The sequence below is a fragment of the Pygoscelis adeliae genome, unplaced genomic scaffold (genome assembly GCF_000699105.1).
Source record: "Pygoscelis adeliae isolate BGI_AS28 unplaced genomic scaffold, ASM69910v1 Scaffold358, whole genome shotgun sequence".
NCBI lineage: Eukaryota > Metazoa > Chordata > Aves > Sphenisciformes > Spheniscidae > Pygoscelis > Pygoscelis adeliae.
In genome coordinates, this window is record NW_008825429.1 from 2,557,021 (window position 1) to 2,578,635 (window position 21,615).

Here is a 21,615-nt window from a genome sequence, read left to right on the forward strand (position 1 = left end):
CAATGAAATCTTCAGAAGAAAGATTTCTAGCTTTGCAGAAAAGCAGTACAGAGCCCTCAAATGCACTTGAAAGAAAAATGCAAACCCAGCATTCTGATGCTTTGGACTTTTAACCATGTGCATGGATTGGTTTGTAGTACAGCCCATAGAAAGAGACGATATCTTAACACCAACCCCACGATAAAGAGGTCCTAGTAATTGTGCATAGAGATTAACTTTGACATACCAACATGGGAATTGATCAGTAGGAAATAAATATATATATACACACACACATATATATTTTAAATATATATAATATATATAGTGCATATATATAATGTATTGTATATATATAATATATGTATTTTGTATAAAAAAGCATCACATTCAAGTATAGACACATATTAAAATATAAAGAGAGGAGGACCTTTTGAAGTTGACTTTAAACAGATAATCTACTGTAAGCATAATTCTTATTAAGATCATCGAGACAGGTTTTCCCTAATTTCAAAATGCGATCAATTCAGACGGTTAGTGTTCCACTGATTACTGAGAAACACAACACAATGACAAGTGAGAAAAAGGGGAAAAAAGTTATAATGGAAAGTTAGATATAGTGTCAAATACATCAACATATACATAAATCCTTTACTTAAGATATCCCATGCTCGGAGGGAACAAAAACGATTTTTTAATTTGAATTCATAATACGGTCCCTCAGTTGTTGTGGGTTTTTTGTAATCCAAAGGAAAAAGAAATTTGAATGATCAGAAGAAGAAGGGTTGAAAACCAACCCTAAAAGGCAGTTCGCAAACCCTGATATGAAACATGGCTCATGCAGCCTCGTTCTGCACCTAAAATATGAAAACTATCACGAGAAGAGAGAATATTGGATGGAAATTCTGAACCTCTATTAGCTCTGGACTGATTCAGCGTCTAAACAGAAATTCTCTCTCTTGAAATCCCAGTGGCCTTCATCTTTAGATTGTTGAAATTATGATCACAAAATCAGCGCGTGAATCACCCTGATTTTTTACAAACGTAGACAATGAAAATACTAAGTGTATCTAACTCTGTAAATCGTTAGATTTACAAGTCATCATTTTTGCTTGACAATACAGTACAATTTCAGAACTGTAATCAGAGGTTTATGCAAAGAAGGCATGGCAAAATACAGCCACAGTCAATAGGATGATGCCATTGATATTCACAACATTTCTCCAAAGTGGCGTTTCGCTTGTGTCAGTCAGTTTCTTCTTCAACGCTTCCTCTTCCTCCTTGCTCAGTTTGGGTCCTTTTTGTTGATCTAAGCCACAGAACCAGTTGTACGCTTTCTTAACGCATCCCGGTTCTTCCTCACTTTCCTCATTAACTGGAAGGAATAACACACTGGTCATGAAATGTGAACATGGACCGCTGCATGCACTAGAAGGTCTCTGTGACTGAGGACATTCCTATGTTTAATACAGCAATTCTGATTTATGGTTATAGTTGCATGGAAACATTTTAGTACGAGGCAGTACAAGAATCAAGTTAACATTGTGTTTTCACAGCTCACCTGGAAAAAGTCATTTTCTACATGTTGCAAGAGAGCCTTTTGCAGCAGATACTTGCACCTTTTGCAGCCTAGAGACTTGGTCTGGTATTGGAGAAGCAAACCACGCTGCCATGCTGCAAAGCTTAAACTCCGTTTTTTCAATACTTTCTACACTTTTTAATTAAAAGACAAATAAATGAGTTTGAGGATACTTATGAAAAGGAACTTGGCAGCAGAAGCAGAAACCCAGCAAAGAGAGCAGGTGGTTTTGCCCAGATGGATGTCTGGCAATTCGCTTTCATGGTGCCTTGAACCACATCCTTGCTCCTTCAGTCCTGGCTGCTACCCACTGTTTCCAAGTGAAATCTTGTTGTTTCATTCCAAACGCTGGAGTCACACGCAGTTCTGCCAACGCACACCACCTCTGACCTGAAGCATCTCCATTGTTTTAACCCTCGAACTGCCACCTAGCTACCTAGAGAACAAGATTTTCTCCCTTCAAATCCACTTCACTTCTGATTTACACTGAGCTCGATAGATTGGTAAAAGGCAGCTTACTAGCCATTTAAATATGTGGGGTTTGAGGTTTTGTTTTGGGGGAGGCGAGTGTGTCTTTGAATATCAAGCATGTTCATGTTTCTTCAGGAATGAAATAGGGATACTCAAATATATTGATAGAATCTATAGATATTCAACAGTTACCTGATTCCTCATCTTTTTCATCAGCTTTGTCCTGTTCCTCATCTGCATCAAGATCAATACGTTCTTCTTTGCTGTTCCGCAAAGACCAGCACAAGCGGTAAAGCTGCCGTGAAACAAAATGAGTTTATAAATCTACAGCCTTACTACACAGAGACAAATCAGTCTGGCCAGCACGTGAACAAGCTATAAGACCATGGCATCCCAAATGTCTGTTAAGTCAACATTTAAGGTTATTAGGAGTCACTGAAGATTTGTGACAGACGAATGAAGGCTATTTCCTTTGCTTTCTTACAAGGACTATATGATGTGGGTAGCTGAAATGTCAGGAGGTAATATACCAAGTACCAGTGTTCAAAACTAGTGGTTTCATTAAGTTCCATTTCTTGAGGAGCAGGACTGCAATAATACTCACATGTACATCAGGAATGGGCTTAGTCATGAAGGAGACTGCCAGGATGACGATGGCGGTAACCCCAAAAAGAATCATTGCAAAGTAAAGGTAGTGAATCCCACAGATGACGAATGGGCAGTTGGAAGGGGTCACACAGTTGCCAGTTCCATAGGCAAACTCTGCAATCATTCTACTGAGTCCAGTTAGCAGCCCAACCATCAGGCCCCAGAAGGCACCCTGCAGACAAAGTGACAGAAGTTATCAAAATGAGTAATTTCAGGCATGGAAATGAGCTCTAAGCTCTGAATAGTTGCTGGAGGAAACGTGGAGGTAGTTATGTGTTACATTGGCTTTGGCACATGGGTTTTAACCCAGCTACTTTCAGTGACTCTATTTACAGCTCAGTGTACTAATACAACTAAAAGGGGCAATGACCAGCAGCTCGGAGAAAGAATATGGAGAACACCTTAACGAGCTCATTTCTCAAAGTTCATCCATCTCCACACAATGCTCTCCTCATACAGGACAGGCTCTAGCCACAGACTACACATCCCAAGGGTGGTTCTCATATCTTTTCACCTTTGAGGGCTAAATCCCTGACTGTTCTAGCCTGATGGAACCAGCTAGCAAGTGTGTCATTCCTCCTGAAGTACGTGTCTGGTTTATTTTCTAATGACCTTGTCAGTAATTAATTACAAGTTAATTCTTGACACTTTTGGTGGATGTTTTGCTGCTAGGTTTATATTAGCCCAAAGTATAAAAGACACACAGGTATGTCTGGGCACAAATTGAAATACGGGAAATTCTGTTTAAACATAAATTTATTTCTTTTTTACTGTGAGGGTGATTGGAACAGGTTACCTAGACACATTGTGGAGTCTCCATCCCTGGAGATATTCAAAACCCAACTGGACAGGACCTGAGCATCCTGCTCTTGTTAGCCCTACTTTGAGGGGGGGGTGGGGCTTGCACTAGTCCAGAGGTGCCTTCCAATCTCAACCATTCTGTGAGTCTGTGAAGTCAAAAAACTAATGATGGTAACACAAATTTATAATTCCTGATCAAAAAATATTCTGGGTTTAACGCTGGGTTTAAGAACAAAACGGTTTTCATTATTCAGTGGTCAAAGTCACAAAAACGTTTTGAAGTAGGACAAGATAGTTAATTCCATTTCTAGCAGAAAGAATAATGATTCTGAGCAAGAAATGTTGATAAATCTTTTAAGTAATTACAATATTGGAATTCATCTTATGCAAGGCTCCAGTTCTCAGAAGCTTTGATCCTCATCTCCCCTATTTTCCCAAATTTAAAGTGTGCAGTGTACACAAACCCCCCGAGAATTATACTGAATTCTTACTCAGGTAAAATTCCAGCTAAAGTCAATGACAGGTTTCCACGAAGGGCACAAAGATTTAATCCATTTGTGAGGTTTAGCCATATTGGGATAGGAAATGGAACATCCCTTGTGTGTAAAACAGGCTTTTCTGGGATATACACACAAATAACCACTGAACTGGTCTCAAGAGAAAACAGTGAGAAAAAAGTTCGAGCCATATTCAAAAACCTCCTCTCTCTAGGCTTTCTCGTTGAACTCATCCTCCTCGGAGCAAACCTGAGCAATAGGCAAGTATTGTTATTCCTAGTATTATAGAAAAGAAACCAAATTCCTGAGTACTGAGTTTTCAGGATGTCTGAGACCCCAGTTACCACGACTGGCCTATGGTCCCATCAAAGCATGTGACAGACCTCATGCCTTCTGAGTTACTTACAAAGGCTTAAATACAATATTTATCAGTTCACTGCTCTACGAATCAAAACCAGTGATTCCCAGACTGGGTCCTAAAAGCAATGGGAAACAATGCATAAAACAACAGCATGTTTGTTTAAAAGAGTGTTGACAAAATATGTAGTGGTCATGAGGAAGGTGAAAAGTGGTATGTTTTGTAAAGCAGTTTGGTGGCCAATATCCTAAAAGATTACTTTCACATATGTCACCATAAATTATCCATTTGACACACTTCTTGGCAAAGTGATAGATAACCTAAGTTTCCGAGCTATCTAGGAATTCCTAGGTGACTATTTATCGGATTAGCAAAGAACTTTTTCAAACTCCTCTCTGAAACCTCAGGCCCTGGGGTATGGAAACACAGAATCCCTGGGCTGTAGTAGGATCAAAATAAACAGGAAGAAGTTGCTAATAAAAGACACCAAAACAAAAAAGTTGTCCTAATGCCTAAAGGAACCTGCAGCAAACCTGTTTCCTAATTTGTACTTACCTGCTCATTGACCCGCTTGCAGAAGACGGCAAGCAGGAAGACAGCAGCAATGGGAGGTCCCAGGTAGCTAGTAACTGACTGAATATAGTCAAAGAGCTGCCCACTTTGAGCTGACTGCACCACAGGAACCCAGGCAATGCTGATGCCAATTAAAAGTAACATAAATGCCCTGTAAACATAGCCAGATATTCAATTAGCCACCTGCTTAGAAGCATCTATCAGAAAGAAAAAAACAGCAATTAATCAATAATTTAAATGTCCATTTTGTATTTCAACCAGCAAAATCAATTATAATGGCCAATTACCGTTGAACAAACAAAAGAAATCCAAGCTGGATATTGTGTCTGTCAAATATCGGTCAGCATACAGCTAAACATGCAATCAAAACACAGAAAATCACTTTTTTCCCTTTGTTATGTCTAGAGACAAATCAATAGCAGATCAACTAGAAGAACTAGTTCATTGATGCTGTAGTATGGTGTAGCATAAAGCCTATGAAGATATTTTAAAACAATTCCCCTGGAATAGCAGTAGGAAGTGTTGAGAATTAGTTTAGCTACTTCATGCACCACTGTCAATTAAATTGGAAGCAAGGTCGTTGGTTTTTTTTCCAAAAGGGAAGTGTACGGTGGGACAGCCTGTCTGGCCGCAGGAGGCCACTGCTGCACTGCCCGCACACTGCGAAAGCAGGTTTTCACCCAGGCATTTAGTGCATTTTTTGGAGGCTGCAGTCTGTAACGCATCTAAGTGCTCGCTATGTTTGTACGGCTGGGGAAGACTCGGCTGCACTTACCTTCCAGCTAACATAAGCTCTTTCTCAGATGGTCGTGATCGAATTTTGGTATAAATGTCCATAGTGAACAAAGTACTAGCGCTGTTAAAAATGGAAGTCAGGGAGCTCATAAGGGAAGCCAACATGACTGACAACATCAGACCCCGCAGACCTGGAATACGAAGATACGTGAACTGAGATGAGCATTCAGTGAAGAGTCTCAGTACATGGCACCATCCGTAGTGCTTGCCTGACCCTTTGAAGTCAGCCAGCTATGAGTGTGTCTGGCATATTCATGTGCTGATGCCTGCCTCACGTTCTCTTGCAATGCAAGCAGAGTGATGTCTGCTGAGCTTTGGAATTACTTATTCCAAATTATTATATGGAATTATTTATTCATATGCTGTCTATTTACAGCAGAGACAGGGCAACTCTTGAGCTTTTGGAACATAGATACTTGTTTTGTGACAGCTGTCTGATTAAATGCAGAAATAATAAGAAAAAAATACTAAGCAGAATTTCCCCAACAGTTATAAAAATAATTTCTCTTGTTTGCAGGTGAGTGCTCACTTGCTTGCAGTGTATTTGTAAACCAGTTGTTTGGCAAAAAAACAAAGCTTCTTTTACTGTTTGAAGATCAGAGTAAGCCACTTTTCCAGCTGGTATGATCTAGTCAACACAGTATGAGGAAGTACTGTAGTATTTTAATAATACTATGTACAACAGTTATAATACAATGGGGAAGTACTAAAGATATCAGGAAAGTACCATGATCTATATAATATCATAATCTGTCTTTCTAGCCTTATGAACCAGCTCTGCGGTTTTCTGCAGAAATTTATCTTCTATGTATACGCTGTCCTCTCCAGAGTGGTGCCTTGTTCTCTCACTGAACAGGGGACAATGTGTACATAGAGTATTTTCTCCTCCCACCTCCGTGGGTTTAGCAGAAGGACTGCAGGTGTATACCTCCAACTCAGAAATCCTGGCAGAGATAGTCTGTTATAAATCATTGGCAAAGTAGGCTATTTTTTACCTTCACAGAAAGGGAGCTCAATTACCATTTCATCACCCAGTATTTGCCAGCTGAAAGCTGACATTGTCAGCGCGTAGCTATTCTGCACCTACAGCTACAACTAATATAGACTACCCCTTTGATTAATAGTACATAGTTCTAGCAAGGATTTTTGAACTAAATATGGGACTTGGGCTCCCTCTATCAGCTGTTTTTACAGTCTGGCAGCCTCACCTTTCCTAAAACAAACAAACAAACAAATACAGACAGTGTCTTACCATTTGGCATAAGCTCCACTACCATTTTTGGATAAGCAACATTTGTACAGCCAACTGCAGTGCCACAGTACTGCTGGCAGACTTCAGGCACAACACAAGCCACCACATCTGAGGAGAGGATAACAAGACAGGGTTAGACAAGGTCATATAAACAACAGATTGCTCCCAAATTAGTAGAGCTTCTAAAATTTATCTCCGTGTTAAACCACTGGATTGACATGCTTGATATCATCCTTGGTCTGCTGGCAGGGAGGAAGGTGATTCTAAGCCTCTATCCTTCCTTTCCTCTCTAAAAAAATACTGAAAAGTGTTGCAGGTCAAAAAAAAAAAAAAAAAAAAAAAAAAATCAGCATTAATTTGTCAGACCAGGGCTGAACAACACAAGGAGAACAAGTAGAAGAAGCAGCAGAGGAACACTGGAAAGACCTCTCCCTCCAACCTGAACATCTCTCCTCTGCCTGCTGTTAAACACACTGATGGGAGAGAGAAGGGTGATTGGCATTTCCCCCACACCGCACTCGGGACTGTCCATGGCCCAAAATATTGCTGTCTGTGACTGATGACCCTCTTCCTCTGACTGCCAGCGGAGTATCAGTCCTGAACAGCATTTTCCACTCATTCAGCCAGAGTGGGGCTGTAACAAACATACAACTGGGGAGGGACACTGTGGAATTTCTCTCCCCTAAAACCAACAGCAATAGCGTTAGCAGAAACCTGGGATCAGGGGAAAGAGGAAGACCTGTGGCTTCTTACAGTGTAGCTAGTTTTTGTCCATACATGTGCCTGGACAATTTGCATGACAAGATGACAATCTAACAGGTAGTTTGGAAGGGACAGAGAATAGGAAATTAAGAGAGATTGGCAGTGAAATATAGGCAGCAAGAAGAAATTTGCATTTCTGTATACACATGCATACCTGTATACAAAATTCGGCTGATCATTCCAGGCATCACTATGATAAACATGGGCAAGAGTTTCAGGTATCCACACATGATACAACCAGCCTTCACATGGGACATGTTCTTGCCAGAGAGACATCTTTGGACAATAACCTGTCAAGAAGACATGGCAAGCAGGTGTGATTCAACCAAGAATAGCATTTCCATGAACATACCATACCAAGTTCCAGATATAAGGTACTTCTTAATCTCTGTGATAGTGATACAGCCTATTTACCATTGCTGTCACTAGGAAAAATGAAAACTACATGAAAATCAAAGGATATATTTGAAATAAGTCAAGGAAAATGTCATTTATCCAGTGTATGTTTAAGAGGTAAGACTCTTTCTCACAAGATGTTCTTAAAGTAGATAGACTAAAAAGCCAAAAAGGAATAAAGTATTTACCTGAGCAATAGCTACAGTTACATTGAGGGGTTTGTTCATTTGTTTACAGATTGTGAAGATCATATTTCTCACAATTCAGAATGCAGTGAGATCACTTGCTAAAGATTGGACACATTCACATGTCGCAGTTGCAGGTGCACACTTTCCTCTACTCATGTCAGTGCGATCTCTCGGGGAAACTGGATGGTAGGTTTTAGGGAGCAGGAAGGAGGATTGGGGAAGAGTCTCCAGGCTGAAAGACCTGACATATAAAGAACATCCTCCAAGGCTGTGCATGCAAAGATGAAAGCTGCACAAATAGGAAACAAACTAGTATTACTGAATGGGTGTCCTGGTTTCAGCTGGGCTAGAATTTTCTTCCCAGTAGCTGGTACAGTGCTGTGTTTTGGATTTAGGATGAGAATAATGTTGATAACGCACCGATGTTTTAGTTGTCGCTAAGCAGTGCTTACACTAGTCAAGGACTGTTCAGCTTCCCATGCTCTACCGACCGAGAAGGCTGGAGGTGCACAAGAAGCTGGGAGGGGGCACAGCCAGGACAGCTGACCCCAACTGGCCAGAGGGCTATTCCATACCATGGGATGTCATGCTCCATATATAAACTGGGGGGAGTTGGCCAGAGGGGGGTGACCACTGCTCGGGGACTGGCTGGGCATTGGTCGGTGGGTGGTGAGCAATTGCATTGTGCATCACTTGTTTTGTATATTCTCTTATCATTATTATTGTTTTCCCTTCCTTTTCTGTCCTATTAAACTGTCTTTATCTCAACCCATGAATTTTACTCTTTTTTTTTCCCCGATTCTCTCCCCCATCCCACTGGGCAGGGGGGAGTGAGCAAACGGCTGTGTGGTGTTTAGCTGCCTACCAGGTTAAACCACAACAATGGGGAATCATATCTAGACCCAGTCTAACAAGGATCATTTGATGCATGGTTTCCTAAGTAAATGTTCATATTACAACCTCTCTGTGTTTTTACACATGGTCACACACAAAAAGTGAGAAAGGAATTATACACAGTATCTGCTGGGCACAGTGTATAAGAAAAATTGAAAGAACACCCTTTCCATTTTCTCACATGTGGGAGGGGTTTAGAAACCAGAAACTGAAAAGTCACTGACCAGTCTTGAAATAACTGCCATTTCCGTGACCCAGCTTTGAATTACAGTGGGGGAAGAGTACCCCTAGATCACACTAGGCTGCAGAGTCTTGTGTTCAGCATTTCCAAGGTATATGGCTTCCACGTTACCTGATCTGTGCACCAGTACCACAAAGCAAGGATGCTCAAACCAAAGACGAGCCCTGGCCACGGCAGATCTCCATTGACGGCATCTCGGAAGATGTGAAAGGCATCGTTCCGAGGAGTGTAGCATTTTTCACTAATCGTAGTATTCTTGTAGGAGATATTGGATGGAATTGCTTCCATGTACTTCCGCATGAAAGCATCATACCCTCCTACTTCAGAAAATGCTGAAAAACAGAAAGTAAAAGTAGCAATAAAGCATTTAATACTGAAATCTCAAATAGAGCTAGAGAATGTGAGGAGAAAAACCTCCTTAATATGGATGTAAAAAAACCCTAGCCAGTATACACCAACATTTTCAGAAAACAGTGTTTTTTAAGTATTCACAGAACCTAAGTACCAAAGTGACCTTTCCTTTTAGGTTTCTGTATAGCTCGCAAACATTGGTTTAGGCTCCGCTGTCTCAACATCTCTTATACATGCCTTGCCAAGAAGTGACATGAAGATACTTCCTATTAGTTCTGTTTAACAGCATGATTTCTGTTTTAAAATGCATATAGTCTTCTGGACACACTCATTGTCCTATTCATAAACATTCAGTTCGTATCTTTTGTCCAGCTGGCAATATAATGACATCCATAGATCAACTACAAGGCTTACTTAAAATGTTAATATGTTTGGGTTGTTTCTAGCTAGCAGCTAGAAACAAGGAAAAATCATGCAATGTGACCAACAGTTCTTCACTTTGAATCAGAAATTTTCATGCATTAGCATTTGAATATCTATGAAATTATAACCTTAAAACAAGATACTCTCTGAACTTCTCAAGAGTATCATCATCACCTGCAAACAGCTCTGCTTTTACCTCATTAGCCATCACAAGTCCTGTTCTGCCATGGGATGATATATATTACCTACACATTCACCTGTGCTTTGGCGATGGAGTGGTCTCAATGACTAAAGGGCTTGGCGATATGTCTATTTTCTTCCCTGACAAATAGGTATATGAACTGAAATCTGCTGGTTCAGACAACAGGGTTCCACACTGCAGGATCCATTTCCATAGCCACTGTGGGATTTCTGGTTGAACATTCCTGTTTAATTCAGCTGATTTACTTACCAAATCCCATGAGAATAAAGGATCCCACTACCATGATAAATGTTTGTAAGGTGTCTGTGTAAATCACAGCTGCAAGGCCACCTAATGGCAAAGAAAAGTCAAGACAAATAGGTTAGCCTCTGTGCCTCAGTGGAAATACTTTTTTTTACTTTTCTCACCGCCTCTCTCTTTCAAACAAAGACCACTGTAAATTACTCCCCTTTCAAGTTTTCATTTCTCCCCTCTTACCCACCTCCCCTCTTCTCTTTTTTCTGGCTCCTCTAACCTCTTTGATTTATCAGACTTCTCTGCAAACTCACCTGTGATGGTGTAAAGAGCGGTAATAGCAAGCAGGATGATTATGGCCAAATAAAGATTCAGCCCTATGGCCAGCTGTATAAATACAGCTCCAGAGAATATATCTGCCTGTAAAAGAAAAAATGATAGATTAAGCAATGTTTAAATTCATGATGATGGCACATTACACATTCATGATGAGGGTACTGAAATATACAACTCCCTCCTTACAGTACTGCACACACACACACACAAAAAGTGCAAAATGAAAATAGAGATGATTTTAGTACAACTGCCAGACTCCTCTCAGTGCCGTGCTGCTTTCAGTACAAGAGTTGTAACACTTCTCAAAGAATTTCTAGATCTTCTTCAATGGCTCCTTTTAGCTAGACACAGAGTCACCTCACTACTCTGTGCTTACATACTGAGAGACAGCTTAATAACGAATTACTTAAAGCTCAGGTTACACTTGCTGCTATGTGCACGGATGCACTCTGTGACACCTCCAAGACACGGCATGGTTCTCTTCATTTAATGCTACTCTATAAGTCTCTTATTTTTTCTTTACTGGTTGCATACATGTGGTATAGCTAGTCTTGCTGGTTCGGGACAAATGGTGATTAAAAGGCAAATGTCTTATCTTATGTCTATTTTTAAGTTCCTGTCAGAATAATTGACATCAGTTGGCTAACAGAAGAGACCTTTAGCTCTTGCATAAGAAAGGAATTGTCCAGGTTTCAGAGTAACACTCTGGGATTTTAATCACATTAAATCAGTTCCTGATTTAGAGATAATTTGCATCAATGTTATTTATCCAAGTTTGCAATCAGAATAATCAACCCCAGTGCACTTGTAATGCATTACTGTAAATTATGCTTTCATTAGAGGTTTGCATCTGTACTTATCCTTGCTCCTGAGCACCCAGTTCACTGGCTCATCTCCAATCCCACCTGCATGCCTCCTTTCTGTGTACCACACCACCTATACAAGGACTCTATACAGGGAGTCCTATCCTCATTTAACATTACAAGCCCTAATGGTGTGCAGCAAGCTCAGGAGCTGGAAAATGCTGCAGGAACTGCCCATATGCAGGGTCTGAGAAACAAAGACAAACAACATTACATGTGCCCTGCGGCAAAGCCTGCACACACAATTACTGCAGGGCATCTGCTAGGTGGCAGCTTGCTGGAGGAGCGGGAGGTTCCACAGGCCAGGCTGCAGACAACCAGAGCCTGTGACCACAGAACAGGCACTTGCACCACTTCTGTCGATGGCTAGGCTGAGGTAAGGCAGGGCAGATATACTAATAAGCAGTTATGCAGTCTGGCTAGCTGGGAGATGCCAGATGAAGAAACCCTATTCATTCCAGAGATGCTGAAACCAAGACTGCAGGGTATGATCTCACCCTTAGTTCACTCTCAAGAACGAGGAAAAGGTACGGACCTCTGCAGCAAGAGGCCTTCCAACCCTACTGCCCTGACGTGCAGACAACAACTGTGAAGCAGAGTGTGAATCACAACAGAGGTTCCACTCCCAGAACTCCACCTCTGGAGCAGCTTGAGATGATTTGATTTCTTACAGGTTTTAGTTTGGAACTGGGAACCAGGATGTTTAGCTCTTAACCCCAGTGGCTGTTAGAGCATATTCTTTGTCCCTTCTCCCTATGGGAATATTTTTTTCCTATCTTTTCACACCACTGACCATCTTATGTCCCAGATCTTTCTTTTATTGGTCTTGGCTTTAGTTTAGCCTACATAGCCTTAAATATTAACGGTGCTAAAATGACCCCCAGAAAGAAATGTATAGTTAATTATTTAGCATCCTGAGCAATGTATCAGCTTCTTCGAATTGCTGAGTTACCTTCCAACTTCACTGCTCCTCCCTCCCAATTAGATTATTTCCTTCCAATATTTCCTTGTTTTTCCATTAATACTCTTTTATGGACACTATTTAATCCTTATCTTATCTCTGAATAGAGTAAATCTTTACATTACAAGCTCTCTCTCCAAAGCCATCCACAGATCATGCAGGAACAACTGGCAGAGTCAAGGCCAATTGAGTGAATCCAGCTGCAATGTTAATGTGGGATTCAGGGCAGTGGCACATACTCTTTACCCCGTACACCATGCAGTCCTAAGAGGAGGTTATCCTTCTACCTCCTCTTCCCCCAGTAAGTCTATACCCATATATTTACTACTGAAATTATGCACAATGAATGTAAAGAAAATGCTGTAATACTTTTAGAAATTCTGGTTTACAATTTCTGATTTCTTCATTCAGGTCTTAATTCCCTTTTGTCTTGTCATAATTTAGTCCATTACTCTCCATCAAGATTTTATTTTTACTAGGCCATTTTCTTTGGCATAATGGCCAATATCAGCAACACTAGTGGCTAGCAAGCCCCTGAAAGCTGCTATGGGCATTACTTACAAAGCACTGCATGCTTAGGAAGCATGTACATGTGAGGCACCTGTGCAACAGAAATCCTTTGGGCTCAAAGATTGTGTCCTGATCCCAAAGATCAATACCTTGCAGCATGGCCTTGTCTGGCAAGTGGTTGATTAGCCACAAAACAAGGTAAGAAATCAATAAAAAATACACAGAAAGGAAAGAGAGAAATAGTAACGACCTTGTACAGAGGTGTGCAAAGGGAATCTGATCATCACATGGTGGTGGGCACTGTGCCGGAAAGAGCATGCCAGGAGTTACACGACCCAACATATTATATTGTTCACTGGAAAGCACTGTAATAATTATACTATTAAGAAGATTAGGTAATATTTTAACACATCAAGGAAGCAGCACATGAAATAACTACCCCAGAAAGAAGATGCCACTCCTCTACAGGGATAGGAGGCAGTAAGTATCACTGTCAAACTGATAGGTGTGACTGCCTGTTAAGGGAAGGGCAGAAACCCGTCATTCTATATCAAATCTCAGTAAGCCCCAAAGATCACAAGGCTGTGTTTGCAAAGGCAGCAGTCAAGGAAGTAAAATGCAAATCTCCAAGCTGGCTATGGCATGGATTGTCAACGCATGGGTATGTTTGGATATACAATGTACCTCTGAGAAGCGAGACCTGTGCTAGCTTCACCTAGCATGCATATCTCTACGCAGCACAAAGAAGTTAGCTACGGTCCAGGATGGAACAGCCCTTCCCTTTCTGCTTCTGGAGCTGGTTCATCTGGAGACAACTTGGGCATGGCGTTGCATAGCATGGTATAGAAAAACCTACTCTGACATCCCCTGACAGTACCTGAAACCTCCAAGGACTTTGACTGTTCTGCCTATTCTGAATAAGACATGGCGAGTAAACAGACCTGGGCAAATCCTGCCCTACCGAATATAGTGACATAAGACAACAATGCAGAAGGCACGTTTGTATACTACAGAAGTCTGAGCCACATTTGTACATGGGACAGACACTGTCAGAATTGTTCTGGGCAGATGGGGGGAACAAGAGAAATGGTTACAGGAACTTGTGCACCACATTTTTCCCCTGCATGGCACAGAGACCCAGCTCCATGGCAATTCCCGACATGCATCTGGAATAATTGGGTTGATGGGAAGCTGGGATGGGCCACTGGTAGAGTGGCACCCAAGTAATAGGACTGTGAATCATCTGACTGGAAGAATTTCTCAGCTGCTAGAGCTGCCAGAACTCTGTGTCATACCTGGGATTTCTGATTATGGTAGTTAAGCACAACAGCAGCAAATCAACTAATCCTTTTGAAATATATGGAAATCCAACTCTGAGGCCAGCTCCACAGTACCAACCTGTTTAATTTATAACCTTTCTAAGGATCAGTTATCGTAAAGATGTGAGAATGAGAGCAAAAGGCCAATCTTTTAGCTTAAATTGCACCATTATCACTCGGCTCCCATTCAGAGGGCAAAGAGTAATCTGCCATGGCAACTTCTACAAAACAACAGACTGAGGTATGCCTGAACTGTGGACTTCCTTAGAGGCTTGGTAGTTTCAAGATAGATGGAAAATACCAGCTGCCTTCACTACTTCACAGCAACACAACCACTTACTTAATACACTTGCCCATTAAAAGAATCTCTCGTTTTCCCTCCTTTCACCTCAGCTGTTATAATTTCCCTCCTTTGCATTTCCCCACTCCCTTATTTTCTAATTTCTGTTATTCTCTTTTTCTCCATAGCTCTCTTGCTCTTTTCCCTCATCTATATAACTGACAGCATGTTCACCAGAGGATGCTAAAACAGATAAATATGAAGTTTGGGGACAAAAATTCCTGCCACATGTTTCACGGATCCCTAGGATGATAGACTGCAAGATCATATAAGTTTCCCTTGACTCTGACTTGTTCTAGACGAAAGCATAAGTAGAAGTAAACCTTAAAACCTGAAAAAGAAAGGGGAAGCACAACAAGCATCAAGAGACATTGCCAGGAAGGAAAAAACTTGGATTGAAGAACAGATCTGGATACACAATCTCACTAGACAAAATAAAGAAAACACAAAATCATATTTTTACAGTCCTTAATTCAGCCAAGGGCTCCAAATCAGAAACAATTTACCAATTGTGTGAGCAATATTGTAAACGGGAGTTTCTTTTCTTTCGATCAATGTAGGATGGAAGAAATGCTTTAAAAGTTTTACTTACTGAGATCTTTGTGAAAATATACAAGATCAAGGAAAGGACTGACAGGTAGACCTGAATCCGTTTCCCACCAAAACGCTTCTTCAGATACTCTGGCATTGTCACCACCTGCAGGGAGGGTAGATAAGGTTTCAGATAATGGGGAACAGATACAAAGCAAATTAGAGGAAGTTTTTTGCTACTCAGATACTGTAAGAGCGGAGGGCAAAGGGAGGGGAGCTGCAAATGCAGTTGCAAGGAAGAGCAGCTCCAGGAATCAAAGGAGAACAAGGAGAGAGTACCAAGTACTTCTCAGCTCAGGTCTCAGAACAGAGAATCCTCATTTTTCAAATACATACAGACATAATATAGTACAGTTCTAGCATGCTCAGATCTCGTGCCATTCATAATGGCTTTGCAATATTCAAGTCCTGATCTGCAAACATGAGCAGCAAAGTGTAACGTACTGTTTTGACTTACCCCAGCTTTGATGTAGATGGGTACAAACAGCCATCCTAGAACAACCACAAATATCAGAGCCTGCAGCCAAGACAAGATCAGCTGAATTAGCCTCCTCTCTCTAGACAGCACTCCCAAAGACCATTTATCAGACCCAACAGCAGCTAGAGACCATTGAAACCTCATAAACCTGGGTATTGTGGGGCTCGGGGGGAGGAACAACTGCTCTGTCCTTTGATTTACAGTCGAAAATTTGGGAATGAAATCTTGGCCAAAAAAATTGTCAGGTATTATGCAGCCTGGATTTCATGCTAGATGTCCCAGAGAAGCACACATGATAATAATACATTTTCTAGAAAAACAGCTGATTTCTGCTCACAGGATTGCCCTCTAGTATCAAAGCACCACTCCACTAGCATCACCAGACTATCCCAGCCCTCTTCAGAGCAGGCCCAGGGATCCTGGTTTAACGATGGTTAAAATGCAACCAGCCCGTAAGACTACCATTTCTGGGAAATATTAAGGAAGGTGAAGCCTGCTGCCTGAGACCTATTTGCTAGCATCTTGATCCCAGAGCCACTAATGCAGGATACTTTCCCACTCAGAATCAGGTATGCTGCAATGGTATGTTGTGCCACTTGCAAATCTAGGTACAGAGGAGAGCAGCACTTCTTTTGATTATTATTTTGATCACTATCTGCCTTCTGCACTGGGTCTCTGTGAGATGGCCGTATGTTCTACAACAATCCCACATACTGTACAGGATGTACCGCATGCATTTAGTTAAATATTTTGTATTTCCACATTACCATTTCATAATATGTTTTGTGTTACCATGTGTATTTTGTGAACTATAGATCTTACTGTATTGCAGTGTCACAGTTTTCTGACTTAAATGGCTAGCTAATGCTGTCTGATATAGGGTTGTACATATTTAAATCGACAAATATAGAACAAAATCCTGCTCTCAGAGCTGCACTCTGCATTTATTCTGTCCACAGGGCTTAGATGGCTTTATTAACTGTATCTTTTAAGTTCTGTCCTTAGATCAAAACCATAAGACGGACAAGAAATATAGGGTCAGCTTCTGCTGTCATACTAATACAAATTAGAAATAATTTCAGTGGAATAATAGACATACACAAGCACGATAACAGTCAAACTTAGTATCTCTTTCAAGAGGAGAATCAGATTATACAGTCAAGAGCAGTATTTCCACCGTGTCTATTAACCTGTACACCAGTCCCACTATGTCATAAGTAATGAGCTACGTAATGTATCTGCTCAAATACACACCTGCATCATTGCTTCTTCCTAAACAACAATTGTTGTGCACTGTGTATTGATATTAGTCCACAGAGAATCTCCCAGGAGATGAAGTGTTAGAGGTGGATATGTTTGAAGAAGGATATGGGTCCTAGAGATTTGAAAACCATGACATTTCAAGCAATGCTTGTTCTGTTCTGTTTTGCTTAGTTTTGGTACAAAGAGAAGGGAGATCAGGTTTGTTACAGGACTAGTGTAAGCAAACAGAGAAAGATGACATTAACTGTGCATATCTCATAGAGTTCATTTTAGCCTTTATCCTTCTTCTTAAATATTTATATCATATGAGTACTTGACTATTTGCAGCAACCATCTACTTGCTAAGGAAAAAAGCCAAATCCCTCAGGGTAGTATGCTTCTTTCACTGTGCAGAATTATATGCAAGGAAAGTATCGACCTATGTACGCTCATTAAGACCTTAGTGTCATGGTATAATGCTTTCCATGAAGGTGAATTCAGCAGAAAAAGGCATTATTATCCACACCCACAGAGCCTGAGAATACAAGGAAATGGACTGAATTAGATCATGTGAATCTCTGTGCTGCTGCAGTTAACACTACCCCTGGTACCCCAAGTAGTTCATTTAAAGTCAGCTTGGATATCTCTACCCTATACTGCAACCATAAGAAAAACACACACATAATTAAAGGAAGGAGAAAGTAAAGAGGAAAAGATTTTTGGAATGCAGATTGTTGTGAAGGATGTCCATAATTTCTTATAGCCTGTGAAGAAATCAAAGTCCCTTCAACAATGCCTACACAGCAAAATGCTGTAAAAAATACTATGGATTACAAAACTGATAAATTCTTCCCGACATCCTGCAGTCTGAAAGTACTCTTTATAAATACTTGAAAAGTAATCAAAAGATATGTATAGAGAAGAGAATCCACCAATTAATTTGGTTCAAATGCTCTCTAAAAAGCCTCATTCAACAGAAAAGGGTCATCTTCTCCCAGTGGCTTGGACAAGGACCAAGGAGGATGAATTAAATAGTAGATTACATTGGCACTTACTGGTCTGTACAGAAAACAAGTGTTGCCAAGCACAAGCTTTGAGAGTCCTAAATTATTAGGCAATGTTATTTTGGTTAACTTTTGCAGATAATCCTGATGTCAGAAATATGTTCACTTAAATGCATGCCACTTACATTCCATTCATATCCTCCGATGGCAATTCCTCCAGCTGCTGCTGTTCCTGCTATTCCCACAAAATGTCCACTGCCAATGTTACTGGCAAACAGAGAAGCACCAATCTGGAAACAGAAAGAACAATATTTTGCTCTTAGGTCCTGTTCATGGTAACTTGAAAAAATCATGTTCATTTGGCATTTTGAACTCATGCGTATCTATCATCAGATGGTGATGATGAGAATGATTGACAACTAACTTCCTTGACAACTTTCAAGACTCCCTCTCATTTTTCCCCCTCAAACCTGAGACTCCAGCCATCATATCTACAACAATGAGAATGAATAGGATGCTACACAGATCATCTTCTTCCAGTTGAGGCAAATAGTTTATGACACCAATATAGATTTTTAAATATTTGCAAAATTTGACTAACTTACATTTGGGTGATATCCAAACAATTAGGGAAGAAGACTATGATCTGTCTTGCTCAAGGAGGAAACGATAAGTGCATACCCACTTGTTCAACTGGCACTCCCTATTTCATATTCCACAGTCTGTGGAACTAAATGTATCATGGGTGAGAGTTGTACAGGCTTTGTACTTGGTTCACTTTTAGTCAAAAGATATTCGATTCCTGAATTAAATTCTGAAAGCTGCACAGTAGAAATATCTCCTGAGAATGTGCTTCTGGAAGATACAAACAATAGCAAATCAAGGAGTTATATTTAAGAAGTGCTGGGTCTCTAAGACCCCCAAATATTGCACTGATCATACAAACAGAACAGTGGGGACCCCAAATATTGCACTGATCATACAAACAGAACAGTGGGGAGAACATAGGAATTGATGAACAGGGAGAGATTAAAAAAAAAATGAAAGGTTTATGTTGGATTACAGACAGGCAGGAGCCGTTCACGAAAGAGAGATTGTGCCAAAAGATCTAGTTCTTCATCAAATAGCTCAGACAATAGAAAAGATTAAGAGAAATGGTATGAGCTTCATTTCCTCAAAATGAATCCATTAAAGGCAGCAGAAACACCTAATGATAATTTACAAGGTCAGACATTGAAGGATGCAGGGTGAGAACTCGAGCATGAAAAAGGGGTTGGGTTGGGTATTATAGGCAGAAGACGTGTGAGCTGAAGTAGTTCTGAGATGAAAAGAGGCGAATGAACATTTTTTTATTCACTTCCATTTTTTCTTTATGTCCTCTGAAAGCTACAACGAAAAAAAGGAAACAGGGTTAAAAATAAAAGCAAAGCATACAGAAAGTAGGCCAAAGAACCTCTGCTGACCAGCTTCTAAAGCTCTCATTTGAGGTAGACCGCTCACGTTGAAAGATCCCAAGGAGCTTAAAAATGGTTTTTTAGACATATGAACACAGGACCTGCATCCGGCACATTCTCCGTATGTAGTTCCCAAGTACAGGTGGTTGGAATATGTTTGAAGTCACCTTACAAAAGGGAGAAATATTCCTTGTCTGCAACTCACTGGGAGATTTTTAGGGGCCTAAAATGTATATAAAGGGAATAGTTACAAATGTCCAGGACTGCAGTCACTGCAGTGAGTTCTTTGAGTAGCAGTAAAAATTTAGCCAATATTTCTGAGAGCACAGGGACGATTGCTTGAGATTCAGGAGGATAAAAGGGATTTCATCGTAGAAATCCGCCTCTGAAGAACAGATTTATTCTATAGAGCTATGCCATAGCCAGGAAGAGCAACCATGCTCTTCATCTCACAATCCTGATCTCCACTCACAAAATAGATTTTCCTCCCCCATTTTTCATATGCAACATACAAATAAAATTCATCAGAGGATTCCACTCTTTCTTTTCCAAGCTTACTTTTTCCTCCTTTCCTCAGTTTGATCTCCTGATTTCTTCTAGTCTTTTTGCAGACAAACTGTTCTTTTGCTGTGGCAGGAAATTTATGTCTCTAAGTTCATTCAGTTTTGGATTTATTTTTTTTTTAAAACATTTCTAGAAGTCAGTTGTGCCCTACAGAAATGTAACCAGTTTGTCATATGACAGGTATTTCTACAGGAATGATAAGTGTTGCAACAAGCATTAGAAAATCAGCCAGAGAGATCACTGGTAATAAAGAAAACTTTTTCTTCTAACCTCTTTGTGACAGCAAGTGTTTTCCCAGCAATGATTGTGAAGAAATAAATACCATTTATACCAGGCATTAGCACTGTCGTCCAGTGCTTTCCCTGGAGATGAATAAGTAAACTTAAATCTAGGTTACTAGAAATGCAATCACCATAAAAGATTAACCACATTAATCTCTGATTTTATTTAATGTGTTCCCTCTCCTGTTTCAAAAGCTTAAAATGTACTGCAAGCAGATCCAAGTAACAAAAGCAGCTAATGAAGAACTTGAAGAACTGACAGCTGCAGTAAGCTTTGGCTCAGTGCCTGAAACCCCCGGACATCTTGTAGCATTTGCTGACAATGCTGTGTTCCCAACTTTATCCAGAGTACAATTGTATTGTAAGAAATAGACAAAAGCAAACAAAAACAATGCAAAATTACCAACATATTTAGGGCCAGCACAAAGACAAAACAATGTGAATGCAGATACCACCTTCACTTTCTAAATTTTCTTCTCTGAATTAGGGAACATCCAGTGCAGCAGAACTGTAAGATCAACACATACTAATAATGGATGCAATTTAAAAAATGTTTTATACATGGAAAGGTAGAACATGACTTCACAGCTGGAAAAAATGCATATTACCCTTAAAACTGCAGCGTGGTTTAAGCAAGAGGAGTGTTTACCAAATATGCGTGCACTCTGTTAGCTGCTGATGCCAGAGGGGAAAGAGAAATTTCCAATCTGCCACGGCAGTACTTTAAGGATGAGGGAAGAAGGCAGATAGGCTCTGGGCCCAAGCTGCCTTGCTGAAGAACTTACTGCTGCGGTATTTTAGTACTGAAAAGGCTGATTACTGGAACTGCTTGACTTGCCATTGGTAGATGCTGCAGTACACCTATGCATGACCTAAAGAATGCTAGGCTGCAACTGGGCAATGACAGAGGGAAACAGTTTTCTTGAAGTGTTAACTGTTCTCAATGAATGTGTTAGTGAATCGATTTTAAAAACAGATCTAGGAGGAAAAGCAAAGAAGAAAGTTGATTGAAAGCAACAAAAGCTGTT

The 21,615-nt window shown here is 40.4% G+C and overlaps 1 protein-coding gene across 3 annotated transcripts in view; it reads right to left on the reverse strand.

Moving 5' to 3' along the window:
- Positions 1-21,615, reverse strand: part of SLC5A1 (solute carrier family 5 (sodium/glucose cotransporter), member 1) — a 29,064-nt gene continuing 7,449 nt past the window's right edge. Inside the window, exons 3-15 of one of the 3 annotated variants that reach the window (XM_009330785.1) lie at positions 18,474-18,578; positions 16,022-16,081; positions 15,566-15,670; positions 10,959-11,064; positions 10,660-10,740; positions 9,546-9,766; positions 7,870-8,005; positions 6,954-7,061; positions 5,682-5,832; positions 4,889-5,057; positions 2,634-2,849; positions 2,222-2,324; positions 1-1,354 (exon numbers count right to left, since the gene is read on the reverse strand). In XM_009330785.1, coding sequence (XP_009329060.1) covers positions 1,131-1,354; positions 2,222-2,324; positions 2,634-2,849; positions 4,889-5,057; positions 5,682-5,832; positions 6,954-7,061; positions 7,870-8,005; positions 9,546-9,766; positions 10,660-10,740; positions 10,959-11,064; positions 15,566-15,670; positions 16,022-16,081; positions 18,474-18,578 — 1,785 coding nt within the window. In that variant the 3' untranslated portion in view covers positions 1-1,130. Of the gene's footprint in view, positions 1,355-2,215; positions 2,325-2,633; positions 2,850-4,888; positions 5,058-5,681; positions 5,833-6,953; positions 7,062-7,869; positions 8,006-9,545; positions 9,767-10,659; positions 10,741-10,958; positions 11,065-15,565; positions 15,671-16,021; positions 16,082-18,473; positions 18,579-21,615 lie in introns of all 3 variants that reach the window. The other 2 variants (XM_009330784.1, XM_009330786.1) reach the window with 2 other exon arrangements.